Below are 19,713 nucleotides of genomic sequence, written 5' to 3'. Positions count from 1 at the left end.
CAAAGAAAGGCAATGCCAAAGAATGTTCAAACTACCGCACAATTGCACTCATCTCACACGCTAGTAAGGTAATGCTCAAAATTCTCCAAGCCAGGCTTCAGCAATATGGGAACCATGAACTTCCTGATGTTCAAGCTGGTTTTAGAAAAGGCAGAGGAACCAGAGATCAAATTGCCAACATCCGCTGGATCATGGAAAAAGCAAGAGAGTTCCAGAAAAACATCTATTTCTGCTTTATTGACTATGCCAAAGCCGTTGACTGTGGATTACAATAAACGGTGGAAAATTCTGAAAGAGATGGGAATACCAGACCACCTGACCTGCCTCTTGAGAAACCTGTATGCAGGTCAGGAAGAAACCGTTAGAACTGGACATGGAACAACAGGCTGTTTCAAACAGGAAAAGGAGTACATCAAGGCTGTATATTGTCACCCTGCTTATTTAACTTACATGCAGAGTACATCATGAGAAATGCTGGACTGGAAGAAACACAAGCTGGAATCAAGACTGCCGGGAGAAATATCAATAACGTCAGATATGCAGATGATACCACCCTTATGGAAGAAAGTGAAGAGGAACTAAAAAGCCTCTTGATGAAAGTGAAAGAGGAGAGTGATTAAGTTGGCTTAAAGCTCAACATTCAGGAAACGAAGATCATGGCATCTGGTCCCATCACTTCATGGGAAATAGATGGGGAAACAGTGGAAACAGTGTCAGACTTTATTTTTTTGGGCTCCAAAATCACTGCAGATGGTGACTGCAGCCATGAAATTAAAAGACGCTTACTCCTTGGAAGAAAAGTTATGACCAACCTAGATAGCATATTCAAAAGCAGAGACATTACTTTGCCAGCAAAGGTCCATCTAAGTCAAGGCTATGGTTTTTCCAGTGGTCATGTAAGGATGTGAGAGTTGGACTGTGAAGAAAGCTGAGCGCAGAAGAATCGATGCTTTTGAACTGTGGTGTTGGAGAAGACTCTTGAGAGTCCCTTGGACTACAAGGAGATCCAACCAGTCCATTCTAAAGGAGATCAGTCCTGAGTGTTCTTTGGAAGGAATGATGCTAAAGCTGAAACTCTAATACTTTGGCCACCTCATGCGAAGAGTTGACTCATTGGAAAAGACTCTGATGCTGGGAGGGACTGGAGGCAGGAGGAAAAGGGGACGATAGAGGATGAGATGGCTGGATGGCATCACTGACTCAATGGATGTGAGTTTGAGTGGACTCCGGGAGGTGGTGATGGACAAGGAGGCCTGGCATGCTGCAATTCATGGGGTCGTAAAGAGTCGGACACGACTGAGCAACTGAACTGACTGACTGAACTGAACTGAAATAAGGTAAAATTCGCATGTCTGGCATCCAATAAAAAATTACCAGGTGTGCAAAGCAGCAGATTCTGACATAATCATATCAATGTTTTCTTAGGTCAGTGTTCCAAGATAATAGAAATAAAAGCAAAAATAAACCAACAGGAGTTAATCAAATTGTAAGTTTTTGTACAGTAAAGGAAACTATAAACAAAATTAAAAGACCACCTATGGACTGGAAGAAAAATGTCTGCAAATGATGTAATTGACAAAGGCTTAACTTCCAAAATATACAAACAGTTTATAGAAGTCAATAACAAAAACCAAATAACCAAATCGAATAATGGGCAGAAGACCTAAACAGACATTTCTCCAAAAAAGACATACAGATGGCCAACAGTTACATGAAAAGATGTTCATCGATGCTGATGATTAGAAAAATGCAAATCAAAACTACAATGAGGGGACTTCCCTGGCAGTCCAGTGGTTAAGACTCTGTTCTTCCACTGCAGAGGGCACAAGTTTGATCCCTGATCAGGGAACTAAGATCCTGCATGCCACATACCACAGCCAAACCCCCCCCCCCACCAAAAACAACAAAAAAACAACTACAATGAAGTACCACCTCACACTGGTCAGAATGACCATCATTAGGCAGTCTACAAATAATAAATGCTGAAGAGGGTGTGCACAGAAAAGAGAACCCTCTTGCACTGTTGGTGGGAACATAAATTGGTAGAGAATAGATTTGTGGTTGCTGAGGGGGTAAGGGGGTAGGGGAGAGAAGGACTGGGAGTTTGGGATTAGCAGATGCAAATTATTATACATAGGATGGATAAACAACAAGGTCTTACTGTATAGCACAGGAAATTATATTAAATAAACTGTGATAAATCATAATGGAAATAAAAAGAAAGTAGCAAGAAAATGATCCATAATTTAGCAAAAAAAATCAGTCAGCTGAAACCAATTCCCAAATAATGCAGATGCTACAAGTGACAAGCAAGACTATTAACAGTTATAATAACCATATTCCATATATTCAAGAAAATAGCAGAAATACTGAACATGTTAGAGATATGGAAGATATAAAAGGGGTTCAAAGTGAACTTCTAGAGATGAAAATAGCAACGTCTGAGATAAAAAATACACTAGATAAAATTGACAGATCAGCTATTGCAAAAGAAAAAAATAGTGAATCTGACATTATAGCAATACACATCATCCAAAATGAAACACATAGAAAAAAAATGATTGGTCTCATATTCCCTTAAAATCTCCAAGCCCAAAGAATCAGTGAGCTGTGGGGTAACTTCAGATGGCCTACAATATGTGTAATTAAAGTCTCTGAAGGAGAGGAGGGGGGTGGTGACAGAAAAAAATAGCTGAAGAAACAATGGCCAATACTTTTCCAGATTTGATGAAAATTATATACCTGTGAATCAAGAAGATTACTGAACCCCAACCCAAGCAGAGAACTATGAACAGAATCACACTGAGGCATATAATAATCAAATTATCTAAAACCAGTGATAAAGAGAGTAACTCTTGGAAGTACCTAGAAAGGGAAAAAGATCAACCATGTCCAAAGGAACAAAAATAAAAGTGATAGCAGATACCTTATCAGAAATACAGTGGAGCAATGTCTTTAAAGTATTGAAAACTACCAACCTAGAATTCAGGGAAAAGAATTTTCAAAGATGAAGGTGAAACAACATATTTTCAGACACATGAAAGCTGAAAGAATTCACCACCAGCAGACCTGTACTAAAAAAATGTTACATGAAGATCTTCTGGTGGAAGGAGAATGATACCAGACGGAAATATGGATCTACAGCAAGGAATGAAGAACACCGGAAATAACTACATGAGGAAATATAAAAATTACCTACTTAAACCTTAAAAGATATAATTGTTTAAAAGTTTTTCAGTAAAAAAGTACTAACAACATATTGTAGGGTATATAACATATATATGGTAATGTTCTGACATGACAGACATGATATTTATGACAACAATTGCATAGGAAGGGAGAAATGGAAATAAACTGATGTGAGATTTTTGGATTTATATGAGATGATATAATTGCATTTGAAGGCAGATGGTGACAAAGATGTATACTATAAACTCTAAAGCAATCACTAAAACAACAGGAATTTATAGCTAATAAAGCAACAAAGGAGTTACACTAAAAAAGATAAGATGGAAGAAAGAAAATAAGATGAGAGACTTAAATCTTCAATATCAACATCAACAATCACATTAAATATAAATGATCTAGCTACTCTAGGTAAAAGGCAGAGATTGTTAAACTGAATAAAAAAGCAAGACCCAACTATATAAAAAATACATTTTAAATGTAATATTCTTTTACCTAATTCATTATATTTTTTATTACTTTGTCTTAATATACAAGAGACAATGAATAATTCTAATAACTGAAAAACAACAACATAATAACAAGGACAAGAAACAATACTATTTAGTTCTTATATTCTGTTATAACATCACTAGGTTGTTGGTTTTTTTTTTCCCTGCTAACTTCTCTGGACAATGGGAATTTTTTTTTTTTTTAATTCGAATCCAAAAGGAATTCTAAAGAAAAGGTAATTAGTGTTTACATGTTTTTATGACTTGCTATAAATTATGGCTATATGGCTATAGTATAGTCACCGTAGTTTACTTTGTGGTTGCTGATAGAATAGTAATTACAGAGAGTTAGCCAAAGATCTTAAATATCACTTTGAACTTAATCATTCATTCCTTAAAAATCTTTAGGAGGCTCCAAGATTAACTGGACATTTAGATGGCCTGCAACACCTCCTAAAAAGTTTATTACATAAATTCTGCTCTAAATAGAATATAAACATACCCTTAACATTCACTAGATTTTTCATCTTGAATATTCTTTTCTATTTCTTCCTTTAGGCAAATTTTCCATGAAGACTTTCCTAATCAGACTCTTTTTCTTTTAAACCCTCTGTGGTTAATTGTATATACCCCTAATCTGACAGAAATATATCTTCTACAAAACTGTTTTGTCCTATTATTCAACTAACCTTTTGCTCAGGTTGTACCTTCCCAACTTGTTAATACTGTCTCCCACAGAGCTAACTTTGTATATAGTAAGTACTGAGTTTGTTGAATTGAAAGGTAAAAATGAAGAAAATATGTTCAGAATAGAAAGGGTACGTTCCAATCAATGTATTATACATGTATTATTTTATAATAAATCTAAAACAATAAAATCTCATGAGACTTAAATTTTACATGATGTGTCAAAATTATCTTAATAAATAGTAATTATCAAAAGATAGGGAAAGAAAAAGAAGTTTGGTTACTTTGGGCAAGTATGAACATAACTGATTTTCTTTGGAATAATGAATTGCAATGTGGTGTGATATAGAGCTGGGTGTGTGTGTGGGTAGCAAGTGTGCAAGCTGTGTCACTTACCTGCTCAGGGCACACAGTGTTCATTCCTGGCATCTGCAAAGAGCTCATCTGCATCTGGCCCATCATTGGGTTCATGTTCTGAACATTTGTGTTTCCACCTGCCATGGACACGGTGATGCTCATATTGTTGTACACTCCTGGCTGTGCAGGCGTGGGCTGGTTCTGTATAGCTTGACTGAATACACTGTTAACTCAAAAAGAATCTCAATTACATCCACTGATCATGAATATGGGGATAATATGATTGGACTCTTTATCTAAATTATCAGATACAGGATTCCAAAGAAAATAATTTACATTCTTAACTTATATGTAAGACTTTATATTATTACAATATATAAAAACTAAGAACCATTCAGATGCACTCTGAACTCTATCCAAAGGGTTTAGTAACTAAAAAGACCTCATTTTGTTACAATTATCTGGCCCAGTATCAGAGTTGTTAAGCTTCAATTATCTGAATAACCAAGAAAGTTTTCCACTTAAGTAAATCTTGTAGATAACTGAAGTTTACCAATTTAATCATCAAAAAATTCTACAATTTATTACATTATTTTATCTTCTTAAACAGAGAATATCCTTTTTAAGCAAAGTCCCTTGCATATGTATCAATCTTCAATAAATATTCACGGAATAAATTAACAAAGGAATGAATGATTCAAAGGTAACATTCTTATACTGTGATTGGGTATATATCCTTAGACTTAAAACTTGAGGGGAGTGATAGTATTTTGTTTCATTTATTCCTTGTCTCTAGTTAACAAGTGATACACAGCAGCAGGCACTCAGTAAATATCTCATGAATGAATAATTGGGGACATGGGTTATTAGAGCTGTCAACTGATAAAGTTCAGATTGCTTTTATTGGTAGATTTTACTGTATTTATGGGGCTTCCTAGGTGATGCCTCAATGCAGGAGACATAGAGACGAGGGTACGATCCCTGGGTCAGGAAGATTCCCTGGAGAAGGCCATGGCAAACTATTCCGCTATTCTTGCCTGAGAATCCCACGGACAGAGGAGCCTGTCAGGCTACAGTCCATAGGGCTGCAAAGAGTCAGATGTGATTGAAGCGACTTGACACACACTCACTGCATCTATACAAATGGTTTTTGAAGTGTAGTCCAGAGACCATCTGCAAGAGAATTCCGTGGTCTTCACTGAAAATTGAGACTCTCAGAGCTTACCCCATCCCAGTGAATTATATTTTCTGGGGGTAGGTATGGAAAAGCATTTCTAACAACTTCAGTTCAGTTGCTCAGTCGTGCCTGACTCTTTGTGACCCCATGAACTGCAGCAGGCCAGGCCTCCCTGTCCATCACCAACTCCTGGAGTCCACCCAAACACATGTCCATCGAGTCAAAAATGCACATTAAAATTCAAAAGCCTTTATTCAGTGTCTACCGCTTACTGTCACTTCTCAAGGTTTCAGTTTCTGGCCTCTTTCAAATATGCTATAAACTAAGAGGAAATCAGAAGTGTATAACCAGATATTTTTATTTGGAAAACAAAATGCTTTTGAAGACTTCAATGGTCTTCTCAGATTTGAAGATAGCTTCATGTCTTTTCTAGGAAGCAAGATACAAGGGCAATAATTATGTTTTGTTTTACAGACTTCTTTCTTTACCACCCATGTCTAGACTGTTGTTACACCAAGGATCTCAATGTTAAACCAGTTTCTGTTAATAGGCAGAAGAGTATGGAATAAACTCCAAGTAAGCAGAATTTGAAACTTTATATCTGAATGATATAGTGATACAGATAAACACATCTAAAGGAAAATAATATGAATTTGCTTTTTTATGTGTGTCATTGTGTCTTTGCTAAGTTCCACAAAACACCAAATGTTTTATGATTATCAATTTTTAAACAATTAGCTGCTGGTAAAATTCCACCCATTTTAATGTTAATTCTAAAGAATTTGATTTCAAAAATTATTGATTCCATCAGTGGCTTTTCTGTTCCTTGCTAGCTCTTTGGAGGAAAGCAGGATGTACTGACATTTATAGCTTCCGGTAAATTAAGGTAATCATACTGAAATTCACAGGCTGAGAAACAGCCTATTCATCATGTCTGAAGAAAAGAAGTGAATTTTCCCTAAGTAATTATAAAACACAAATGCACAAAGAAAATTATATGCCTAGGAAATGGTCAATAATGCATCTGTGGGCCATTAGTGTCTGCAGAGTGTATGCTTGTCAGACAGTGTCCCCACAACTAAAGGTGAGAAAAAAAAAAAACCCTATTAGTCTACTGCCCATTTTCTAATGAGAACATTTCTGCCTTAGACAGTGCTCATTTGTCAACTGATACATAAATCACTACTGTGGAGGCGAAGAGCTATGTAAGTTAATGCATGCAGAAGCTTCAAGGACTATAATGATGTCATACTTAGTGAAAAAGGTTTAGGATTTAATTTCTTTTCAAATTTCTATTTGGGACTATGTAGTAGCTTAAGTTCTTTCAAACTAAGCCTGCCAATAGTTCCATTTTGGGTTCTTCCCTCAATTGAAAGAAGACCAAGCCCTTTTGTAGCATTAATCACTGTTCCACGGCCTGGAATGGATCATGGGGTTCACTGGCACCTTAGGCCCAATGCATGGAGGACCCCTCCCCCCGCCTAACCCCTGACTGGCCTCATGGCAGTTACCACAGTTTCCTTAAGCTAGCACCAGGTATTTGGTAGTCCCTAAATCATGGTGGGGGAGGTGGGCGGTGAGGGGAGAGATGACAAAGTCAGCCTAAAGCAAGTGTCAGATATTACAGGTATTAACAAACAGGGAGGAGTTCCGGGTCAAATAAGTTTGAGAAACAAAGGGTTAAACCACAGGACTTTGCCTTTAAAATGCTAATAAGGCCTGAGACTATCCTTTGGGACTAGAGTTACACAGAAACACTGCCCTAGTGCCTGGACAAATAGGTTTGTTTAACCTAACCCTTTGTTTCTCTTGCCACCAAAGAGATAAAGAAAAAGACTCACGTTAGTTATACTGTCTCCAAACTGTATCACATCATTCTGCTTAGTGAGTTTTTGTTTCATGTTTTATTTCTCTCTAACCTACTCCTGTCACTAACTACACTCTAGGTAAACTGACAACAAGGGCTATTTTCCCCAGTTTCTTATGGTATCTTGCACTGTGCAAAAGAGACAGTGAGGGATCAAAAACTATATGTTGCCTGTGTTGATTATTAAGCTTTTATACATGAACTAAATAAGCAAGTATGAATGTTTGAAAAGTTAGTGATAACTATTTTCTTTCTCAAATGATTTGAGAAAGTCAAAGTTCACAGAAACAGCTTAAGTACAACAAAAACTCAAGTCTATATTTGAATGAGAACCCAAAATATGACTGAGGAACAGGGAATCTCTGCACTCATTTCTTCAACAGATGTATATTAAGTGCTCATGTGTCTTAAAGGATGGGCATACAGAAGTAAACAGATACAAAGTCCTTGTTCTTCTGAGGTTTATATTTCAGCTGGAGGAGACATACCATAAAGAGACTAACACACAATATGTCAGATGTTAAGCATAATAAAGAGATATAAAGAAGGAAATGGAGGGACCAAAGAGTGGGAAATGGCGTTTAGAAATGATGGTAAGGGAAGTCTAAAATGGTGACATTCAATATCTATGTCTAATAAGGTGAGACTTGAAGCATGAGAGAGAAAACCATGTGGCTATTGAGAGAAGAAGATTCCAGCAGAGGGATTTAAAAATGCAAAGGCCTGAGTATGTAATGTACTTGGCATATCTGAGGAACAGAAGAATAAACAGAAGCCACTACGGCAGAGTGAGTGATGAGAATACAGATGAGGTCAGAGAGGTGCCCAGGAGCAGGATTATGCAGGGTGTCACAGGCCCTATATTGTATTTTGAATAAGCTGGCATGTTTTGAGTAAAGGACTGATATCTTGCTTCATGTTTTAAAAGCATCACAATGTGCAGACGAAACTGTAGTGGAGCAAGGGTCGAAGCAGGAGACAGGAGATCACTGCAGTGGTCCAGAAAAAGGATGATGCTGGCTTGCGCTAAAGTATACAAGTGGGGCAGGTAAAGAATGAGAGCTGCTAAGAAGCTCATGTGATTTCCTGATGGATATGGGATGTGAGAAAAAGAAAAAAGGTCTTCTTCTGAATAACTGGAAGAATGGAACTGTTTACTGAGATGCGAAAGTATGAGTTGAGCAGGTTTGGGGAAGAATATTACTTTAGTTATTGTCATGTTAAGTTTGAGATGCCTATTAGATTTCTAAGTGGAGCTGTCCATTAGGCTGCTATATATATGGTATGGTGTTTAGGACAGAAATCTGGGCTAGTGACTTAAATCTGGGAATCATAAACATAGAGATAAGCATGTATCATCAGTAAGATTGGAAGATATAATCAAGGGAGGAAGTGGATGTGAGGAAGAGGTCCTAGAATGAGCTCTGAGGTCCTAAAGCAGAGGTCCGAGAGATGAGGAAGAAAGACCCAGCAGAAGAGACTGAGAGTTAGGAGGTGAGTCACCTTTCTCAAGAGAGAGCTGTTCCACAAACCAAATGAAGAAAGAGCTTCAAGAGTTAGTGCTCGAATATGTCAAGTGCTATCAATGCTCACTGCATTTGGTACTGTAAAGGACAGTAAAGACTTTGATAAGAATACTTTTGGTGGAATGACGGGGATGAAAGCCTGACAGATTCAATATGGAATGGAAAGAGAGGAAGGAATTTAACTGCAAAGGTGAGCAGATCTGTCACCATTACTGCATTTTTTTTTTCCTCAAGGCACATGTAAATGATCAGGCGTAGGTACGGAGCAAGTGTTTAGTTAGATCTCGTTAGGGAACATTTTGCTAGGCATAACTGCAACAGAGGGAGGGCTGGGCAAGAGGGCTGAGAATGCCTGTTAGGGAGTAATTATAATGATGGGCCACGGAACCTAAAGTGAGTTCAAGAAGCTGGGATTAGAACACACTAGGAGACTAAGTTCTTGCACATCACACAGACAGTTCTATTTCTACCTAGCTGACACCAGTCCTCACGGAGAGCTACACAGTTCTCTAACAGGAAGTTTCCTCTCTCACCTTTCAATGAACTTTGAGAGAATATGGTCTTAAGTTTTCAACATTAATTACCTTACTTATTATGTTGTCAGATCAAACGGCTTCCCTGTCATTTAGAACCAAGACACACCCAAATTAAAACACTTATAAAACTCAAGTGATGTGTGAAAAGTTTAGCAGCCACAATTTGGGAGGAAAATGACTTTAGTAAGATAATTCTAAGTAAAATGGGTAAAATGAGGCCACTGAAAATCTAGAGATTCAAAAAGCCAGATAAGGCAGAATGACCTTAGAAGACTTAAAACCTTTGCGGTTGCTATGAAATCCTTCAAACATACCAAGAGTGAAACTCACATGCCCACTATTCAGCTCCAGTGAACTCTAACATTTTGCCATTCTCACTTTAGATTTTTAAGTGTTTTTGCAAAGACTGACTTTTTAAAAAGTACTCATTCCTACCTCTGTCCCAGGGAAGCTCTGTTACTTAAAGAAGTCGAGCGTATTCTTTAGATGCACTGGGGAGTGGGACAAAAAGGTTTGGGGCCACTACAGTACTTTTCTGTACTAAAAACATATGTATTTGCTTTAAGATTGACTTTAAACTTAAAGGACTTAAGAGACGCTATTTGTCAACATAAAATTCAGTTCTTTGAATCTGCAAATGGATAGAAGCTAATAATCTTCTATTTGGATTCTGAAGGCGTATCTCTTCTTACGTGCTGTGGAGTATTGGGATGCTGATATACAAAAGCTGCCCCCTTACTTGTTGTTTCCCATTGCTCCTTGCTGCCAGGCCTTCATGTCTGGTGACTGGTAGCCAGAAGTGGGCGGAGTCTGCTGGAGCAGAGAGCTCTGAGGAGGAGGGATTGGCATCGGCACCATGGAGCTCCCAGGGCTTAGAGATGGAGCAAAGTTGGCCTCACCTTGGGGAACCATTCCTACAAATTGACACAAATTAATTTATGTGAATACACTATACATTTATCAACACCATAAAAAAACAATCCAGAAGGGTCTATCATAACATAGGTAGAAACAGCCTGTTTAATAGAGTAAGGAAAAGATTTCAGTCTCTCAAAAACAAAACAGGAAATTTTAGTATAAACAGATAAATAAACATGTAAAAGAGATTTGGAAGAACATTTCCATTCACTAAGATATTAATCTGGGTACCATGATTACACATGATTTTCTTTTCTGTTCTTTTCTGACTACATGAATTTTTAAGTATCAAAAACAAATATGAGCACACATAAAAGATTTCTTTTGTAATAAAAAATAAGTAGAAAGGCTAGGGAAGATGTTCACTAAATTTTGATAAACATCTCATGACATATGTAAGTCAAACCATTATGCTGTACACCTTAAACTCATACAGTGTTCTATGTCCCTTATATCTCAAACTGGAAGAAAAAAATGACTAAGTCCTGCGGATGTAATGTATAGCATAGTGACTACAGTTAATAATACTGTAATGTATATCTGAAAGTAGCTAGAGTGGATCTTGGAAGTTTTCATCATGAGAAAAAAATTTCTAACTATGTACAGTAATGGGTGTTAACCAGACTTACTGTGGTGATCATTTTGCAACACACATAAATATCAAATCATCATGTTGTACACCTGAAACTCATACAATGCTGTCAATTATATATCAATAAAAAAAATTTTTTTAAGCTTAAAATAAAAGTTGAAGAGGAAAAAAGGTCTAAGAAAAACCCATGTATGAAATGAAAAGTGAGAAAGTTTTGTTATCTCCTTCTCCTCAGTTGTCTTTATGGGCTCTTCTTCCCTTCCCTCTTTTTGTTTTTCCCCAAGCTTTACTGAGATGTAATCTATTTAGCAGGCTTCCCTGGTAACTCAGCTGGTAAAGAATCTGCCTGCAAGGCAGGAGACCCCGGTTCAATTCCTGGGTTGGGATGATCTCCTGGAGAAGGGATAGGCTACCCAATCCAGTCTGCTTGGGCCTCCCCGGTGGCTCAGTTGGTAAAGAATCCGCCTGTAATGTGGGAGACCTGGGTTCGATCCCTGGGTTGGGAAGAGCCCCTGGAGGAGGGCAGGGCAACCCATTCTAGTATTCTTGCCTAGAGAATCTCCATGGACAGAGGAGCCTGGCAGGTTACAGTCTATGGGGTTGCAAAGAGTCGGACATGATTGAGTGACTAAGCACACACACACACACAATGTATATAGCATCAAATCCACCTATTGAATTGCATAAGTCAGAGTTTTAGTAAAATTATTGAGTTGTACAACCATCACCACCATCCAGCTTAGATATTTTTACCACATCTTAAATTTCCCTGTGGTTGTTTGTGGTGAACGCCCATACCCACCTCTAACCTCAGGCAACTACTGATCTGCTTTCTGTCCCTACAGATTTGCCTTTCATTGGAAACCATTCATATACCTGAGGCCTTTTGTACCTGGCATCTTTCACTCAGTATTAATGTTTCTGAGGTTCAACCATTCTGTGGCATCAATCAGTAGTTTGTTCCTTTTTATTCAGGATAGTACTTATTAGCAGCCATTGATATAGCTGTTGAAAATCAACTGACCATAAAAGTAGAGGTTTATAATTGGACTTTTTATTCTGTTATAGTAATCTATATGTTTCTTGTTGTTCAGTCACTAAGTCATGTGCAGCTCTTTGTGACCCCATGGACTGCAGCACACCAGGCTTCCCTGTCCTTCACTAACTCCTAAAGTGTGCTCAAATTCATGTCCATTGAGTTGGTGATGTGATCTAACCATCTCATCCTCTGCAGCCCTCTTCTTCTTTTGATCTATATCTATACTCGTTCTAATACTACACTGTCTTGATTGTTGTATTAATAACTTTTGAAACTGGTACTCATCCAACTTTGTTCTGAATTTGCAAAACTGTCTTGGCTATTCTAGGTCCTTTACACTCCCACATAAATTTTAGCAGAAGCTTGTCAGTTTCTCAAAAAAGCATGTTGATATTCAGATAAGGATAGTGTAATTATAAGATCAATTTGGAGCAAATTACTGTCTTTTCAATTTTTTTCCTCTCTGATTTCACTATGTATAGTTTTCCATTGTTGTATCTTCAAGTTCACTAACTTTTTCTTTTGTAAGGTCTAATCTGCTGCTTATCCTGTCCAATATATTTTTCATCTCACACACTGTAGTTTTTATCTCCAGAAGTTTGATTTTGGTTTTATTTATATGTTTCATACCTTTAGTTAACACATTTAAGACTTCCTCTAGATTCATTAACATACAGAATGCATAATTTATAACTTTTAATTCTGTCACCTGTGTAATTTCTGGGTTGGTTTGAATGACTCATTTTTCTTCTTCTTATTGGTTTTATTTTCCTGTATCTTTGCACGTCTGATAATTAAAAAAAAAAAATCAGCTTCCAGGGTTTGTGAATTTTACCCTGTTAGGTGCTAGATTTTTAAAAATCTTTTAAACTTATTTTTGACCTTTGTCTGGGTCATGGGTAGGCTACATGGTAACAGTTTTAATTCTTCTGGGTACTGGGCCTAGAGCGACAAGAGCAAAGTTTAGTCTGGTGCTTATTTTGCCCTGCTACTGAGGTACAAACATTTCTGAGTATTTTACTTGACACTCATGAATTTTGAGGTTTTCTATTCTGGTTGGTGGAAAGAGGAACTGGCCCTGTGTGAACTCTGAAGATGCTCCTTCAGTTCTTTTTGGGTGGTTTTCCCTGGCCTTGATTTGTGTACAGGCACACACAAACACTGATCAGTTCTCAACTTAAGACCTGAGCAGGACCTTCTGTACATCCCCGTGGTTCTCTCTCTTTGTGGTTCTCTTCTCTGTGGTACTGTTTACTCTAGCTGCCTTGGCTTTCCCAGACTCTAAGTGCCACTACCTCAACTATGGGAAACCACTGGCTTCTGCTGGCTCTCCCCTTCCTACAGCAGAGCCCGGACAATTTCTACAACTATTGTTCAATTTTTGGTTTGTTTCAGAGGGAAGAGTAAATCTCGTCCCTATGACTCCACAACCAAAAGTGGAAGCTGACAACAATTTAAAAAAGAAAAAACGAGCTTCTTCGGATGTTTTCTGTTACATTAGCACTTTGTGCTTTTTTTTTTCTGACCAAATATTTCACAGTTAAATACTACTGAGGTAGAGAAAGTTATAAAGGTGCAGAAAAAAAAGAATATCGTAATGTGATTACCCATAATTTAGTATAATTCATTCAAATCTTCCTCTATGAAGTCTTGCATAACTTTGTAGACTGCTTCTTTCCCTTATCATTATACCATAAGCATGTTTCTATGCCCTTAAATGTCTCCTTGTAAACATAATTACAGGTTCCTGTATAATATTTTGTGTTCTGTCATTATTAATACAAAGACTTCTCTCTTTGGTTAATCTGGCCAGAGATGTAGTTACTTTATTCACTGTTGCTTTTTATAGGCTACAATTTTTAAAAAGTATTTTAAATTTTCTGTGAAAGTTTAGTCAACTTTGGACTTTCTGAATTTTTTCTTTCACTAAATGTTTAGCTACTTGTCTTCTTGGTAAAATTTATATAACTAAAGCTACATATTTTTTCCTTGTTGCTTCCTCTATATATAATTTAATGTCTGGTAAATAATTCTTGACTTAGAATATATACAGAGATTATTATTCTCATTTATGACTCTAGAGGGTGGGTTTTCCACACCCATCATCTTCAGTTTTATATCAACTGTCTGATTAATTCTACATTTTAAATTTTAACTATTCTAGTTATGATCCTTAAAAGAATTTCTTTCAGGAAAAATATATATGTGAGAGAAGAGATGCTTAACATATTGTGAATATTATTCTGTGGGATCAAAGATAAACAATAAGATTGTAAGTACATTAGCAAGCTTTTTTACTTTTTTTTTTTTCTGGCCTCATTTCACATTCTAACTGCCCATGTTTTCTTTATCAGATGACCTAGTTTTAGTAGAAAGAACCAGTCCAGTGAATAATAAACTTGGAGGGGTAGAGTTCTGGTCCCAGTTCTGTCACTACACTGGACCTTGGATTTCTTGGACCAGACATCTTGTTCCTTCTAGTTTAAAAATTCTACAATTCTATCTTTGATTATGCTAAGTCTCCCTGCTGGAGCGTAAACAGCATCACAGCCATCTGGCAGCGGCAACCAGAATTAGGATTTATTTTTCCCTTGAAAGACTCATTGAGCATCTGCTTTCCCCACCAGACCACTGTGCTAAGCACCTGAGAAACCAAGATTTCAAAGGTCACACTTAGCTCACTCAAGGAAATGTAAGCTGTTTAAAAAGAAAGGCAGCTGATAAACAAGTGGCTATAAGACAGGGTGGTGAATGCTTATGATTGGGAGAGTCAGGGAGGGTTTCCTAGAGGAGATACCTCTGAGGGGAGGGAGGAACAGGAGTGAGCCAGGTGAGGGAAGGACATTTTAGACAGACGATACACAAAAGTCTAGAAGAGAGAGCAAGGTATGTATTCTTTCTTGAAACTTGAGAGGTTTGTGAAGGTGGAACATGGAGACATGGAGGGAAGGGGAAATGGAGCTGATGAATCTAGCTCTGGCCAAGTTTGGGTCCTGGTGGAAAATTCAAGAATGTCTGTCCAGCAGGCAGCATTACACATGAGCTGAGTGATCTGGTTTAGAGATAGATAGAGTCATTGGCATAAAGAACTCACTGAAGCCACAGGAGTAGATGAGGTCACTCAGGAGTGAGCGCAAGCAGCACGTTTACTATAGTTCACAGAAAAGGGAGCTCTGGATTGGCTTCAAAGAATCCATGAAATAGGTACAAAAGTTTCTTTTTAAATTTCCCTCATATTTTCTTTGGAAATTACCACAGTAGATAATAAATTTTAAATTTCTAATCCTGTTCTTATGCACTCATCCTTATGGCACAATAGTCTAGAAAAATTTTCTGTTTTCAGAAATAAAAGAAAGCATGCTCTGTCATTATTATTACCTACGTTCCTTCATTTATTCTGGGCCTATATTAAGCTGTGGGATTCCCTTGTGGCTCAGTTGTAAAGAACCTGCCTGTCAATGCAGGAGACATGAGTTTGTCCCTTGGTCAGGAATATTCCCTGGAGAAGGAAACAGCAACCCATTCTTGCCTGGGAAATCCCATGGACAGAGGAGCCTGGCAGGCTACAGTTCATGGGGTCGCAAAAGAGTCAGGCATGACTTAGCAACTAAACAACAATAATAAACATCAAGTTGAAAATGCCAAGACAAAGGACTAAAGCAAAATTAATTTATTCATCCTTTGGTTTTACTATCATTGATTAACACAGGGGTCAGCAAACTTTTTCCACAAAGAGCTCAGATAGTTAAGATTTTCAGTTTTGCAGGTCATAACATTTCTGTACGAACTACTTAACTCTAATGTGTGAAGTCAGCTACAGACAATATGTAAACTAATGAGCATGGCTGTGTTCTAATACAACTTTATTTAGAAAAACATGTGGTGGTTTTTGTTTTTCTGTTTTCGGAGAAGGCTCGATTGAAAGGGTTAAAATTTCTCTAGAACTTGAACTTGTACCAACATAAAACCTGATCTCGAAGCTTTCTACCAGCTTGTTAAGAACCTTACAGCAAGCTTATAATTTAGAGCAATAGAAAATATTTAAAATATCGCACCTTTAAATGTTTTTATGCTCTCCAGAAAAATAAAAAAAATTTTTCTCTGTGCTTTTGTTTTTTCCATGGAAGACCTGAAAGCCCTGCCATTTCATTTCAAAATGCAACTGGATGAAACCGTTACTCTCTCCACTGTACCTAGCTTCTGGGGTTTGTTTGTAGTACAAATACTAACTTTATTTTTGTTTTAAATCTTATTTTGTGAAAAGCATTTTTTGTCAATCAAAAGTTGGACTGCAAGAAAAATCCAGGTACCAGATAGAGCACTTACAATGGGTAGTAACACATGTGGTTACACTGCCTGGAGAAGAAGGAAGTTCTACCCACTCATCTTGATCACTGTGTTCTACATAGAATTTGCAAGAGATCAAGATGTGATCCACAACCCTGAGGGAAATCGTGTCAGCTTCAAAGGAAAAGGGGTTTTGGATCACCACTTTTCCAGGTGGCTTTGTCAAGAAATAGGAGCAGGGGACTTCCCAGGTGGCCCAGCAGCTAAGACTGTGCGCCCACTTCAGGGGGCCTGGGTTTGATCCCTGGTCAGGGAACTAGATCCTACATGCTGTAACTAAGACCCAGTACAGCCAAATAAATATTTTTTTAAAAAAGAAACAGTAATAGGATAGAAGTCCTCCTTTCTTGGCTTTCCAGAGATGAAGCATTAAAGATCAAAACTGAAAATTTATAGAACTGTTTTTTTTAATTAGTTAATTTTTAATTGAAGTATAGTTGTATAATACTATGTAAGTTTCAGGTGAACAACACAGGATTCACAATTCTAAGAGGTTATATATTTATAATCATGATAAAATATTGGTTAAATTCCCTGTGATGTACAAGGCATCTTTGTAGCTTATTTTATACATAGTAGCTTTTGCCTTGCCCCTAACTTGCCCCTTCCTCCTTCCCTCTCCCCACTGGTAACCACTAATGGTTTCTACATATGTATCTGGTTTTGTCATTGTTGTTCTTTTTATATTCACTAATTTGTTTTATTTTTTTAGATTCTACATGTAACTGATATATCACACAATATTTGTCTTTCTCTGTTTGACTTATTTCACTTAGCAAAATGGCCTCCAAGTCCATCCATGTTGCAAATGGCAACATTTCATTGTATTTCTTATGGCCAAGTAGTATTCCACTGTATACATATACCACACCCTCTTCATCCACTCATTTGTTGATGGACATTTAGGTTGCTTCAATATCTTGGCTATGGAAAACAAAGTTGCTGTGAACATTGGAGTGCATGTATCTTTTCAAATTAGTGTTGTTTTTTTTTCCAGATAACAGATAAGAGTTGGACTGCGAAGAAGGCTGAGCACCGAAGAATTGATGCTTTTGAACTGTGGTGTTGGAGAAGACTCTTGAGAGTCCCTTGGACTGCAAGGAGATCCAACCAGTCCATTCTAAAGGACATCAGCCCTGGGATTTCTTTGGAAGGAATAATGCTAAAGCTGAAACTCCAGTACTTTGGCCACCTCATGCGAAGAGCTGACTCATTGGAAAAGACTCTGATGCTGGGAGGGATTGGGGCAGGAGGAGAAGGGGACGACAGAGGATGAGATGGCTGGATGGCATCACTGATGCGATGGACATGAGTCTGAGTGAACTCCGGGAGTCGGTGATGGACAGGGAGGCCTGGCGTGTTGAGATTCATGGGGTCGCAAAGAGTCAGACACGACTGAGTGACTGAACTGAACTGAACTGAGGGGAACTGCTGGGTCACATGGTAGTTTTATTTTTAGTTTTTTGAGAAGTACAGTAAATACCTTATTTTTTAAAAAGAGTTTTACTGGGGAATTTATTAACGTTTGGCTTATCTGTAGTTATTTTTTCCCCAATGAATGAAATAAATCTTTTGATTTAAAGCTCTACAATCAATATCAAAAATGCTACTAAGAATCTATTTGCTGTTTTGGCTAAGCTGTCATTTTGGAAGAGCAGTGGGGAAACTACATAAGACTTAACTACATAAGACTTCTAATGCTGGAGGAAGTACTTTTGTAGGCTAGAATAAGGTGAAGGAACCGCGTCAGATTCTTTGCATAGAGAAATCAAAGATACAAGAAAAGAAAAAAAAAAAAGACAGGAAAATACAACTCTTCTGAAAGCCATTCCTGTTCAGACAGACAATCTTATAATTAAGATACCGATTTATAATCCTTTTCTTGCCCACACATATAGTGTAAGTGATATAAACCAGCCAAAGATGACTTCATTGTCTTGAGGACAAAGAAACTGATATGGCTTAATTTTGATTAAAATGTCTTAGAGAATTCTGATGCTCTTTGACACATGTCTCCCCAGATACTTAATTTAACAGTCAAAAGAATTTCAGCACTTGTTGCCACCAGAATAAAAAGTCTAAATTGATTTGGCTGTCAAAGTTGATAAGCATACTGCCATGTGAAAAAATCTCTATATAGCTTCAACATTTTATTCAAAGTCAAATAGCAGACTTCTCATTGAAATTCATTTTGAAGCAGAATGAAAATTTTTCTTTCATTTATAAAATAAACGGATTTCAACTTTTTTTTTTTTACAGAAACCTGCCATTAATTTAGCATCAAAGTTTATTTAAACCTGGTAGATTAGTCAATGTGTTTTATTGCCACTACTAATTAGAATCTCCAAGTGATAGAAAAATCAAAAAAGATATCATAACCTAGGACAAAGGAGTGCTTTTGAATTGTGGTGTTGGAAAAGACTCTTGAGAGTCCCTTGAACTGCAAGGAGAGCAAACCAGTCAATCCTAAAGGAAATCAATCCTGAATATTCATTGGAAGGACTGATTCTGAAGCTTAAACTCCAATACTTTGGCCACTGATGTGAAGAGCTGACTCATTTGAAAAGACCCTGATGCTGGGAAAGACTGAAGGCAGGAGAAGGGGATGACAGAGGACGAGATGGTTAGATGGCATCTCCAACTCAAAGGACATGAGTTTGAGTAGTCTCTGGGAGATGAAGGACAGGGAGGCCTGGCGTGCTGCAGTCCATGGGTCGCAAAGAGTCAGACACAACTGAGCGACCGAACAACAACAACAGGACAGATGAAACAGGAGAGAGATAGTGCAAATAAAAAATTTAAAAAAGAACAAAGCTTTTGGAAGCCAAAAAGTTGCCTGATATTTCAGAGGAATAGCTTACAACCTAAGAAGCTAAGAGTGGAGACACCAATGAGAGGTCTGAGATAATCTGTGAAGACTAACAATCCCTATCTATGTAAACTATCAAAAACAAATTCCAAGATAATAAAAAATCTGTATGCAAATTTTG

At 37.5% G+C, this 19,713-nt stretch overlaps 1 protein-coding gene across 13 annotated transcripts in view; it reads right to left on the bottom strand.

Moving 5' to 3' along the window:
* NCOA1 (nuclear receptor coactivator 1) overlaps nucleotides 1–19,713 on the bottom strand; it is a 220,385-nt gene that overhangs the window by 7,831 nt on the left and 192,841 nt on the right. For all 13 annotated transcript variants that reach the window (XM_060411940.1, XM_027966558.3, XM_060411945.1 and 10 more), the window contains 2 exons: nucleotides 10,567–10,741; nucleotides 4,761–4,944 (listed from right to left, as the gene is read on the bottom strand). In XM_060411940.1, the coding sequence (XP_060267923.1) occupies nucleotides 4,761–4,944; nucleotides 10,567–10,741 (359 nt within the window). The remainder of the gene's footprint in view (nucleotides 1–4,760; nucleotides 4,945–10,566; nucleotides 10,742–19,713) is intronic.

This window comes from Ovis aries, chromosome 3 (assembly GCF_016772045.2).
Source record: "Ovis aries strain OAR_USU_Benz2616 breed Rambouillet chromosome 3, ARS-UI_Ramb_v3.0, whole genome shotgun sequence".
Classification (NCBI taxonomy): Eukaryota; Metazoa; Chordata; class Mammalia; order Artiodactyla; family Bovidae; genus Ovis; species Ovis aries.
This window is presented reverse-complemented; position numbering and strand designations above follow the sequence as displayed.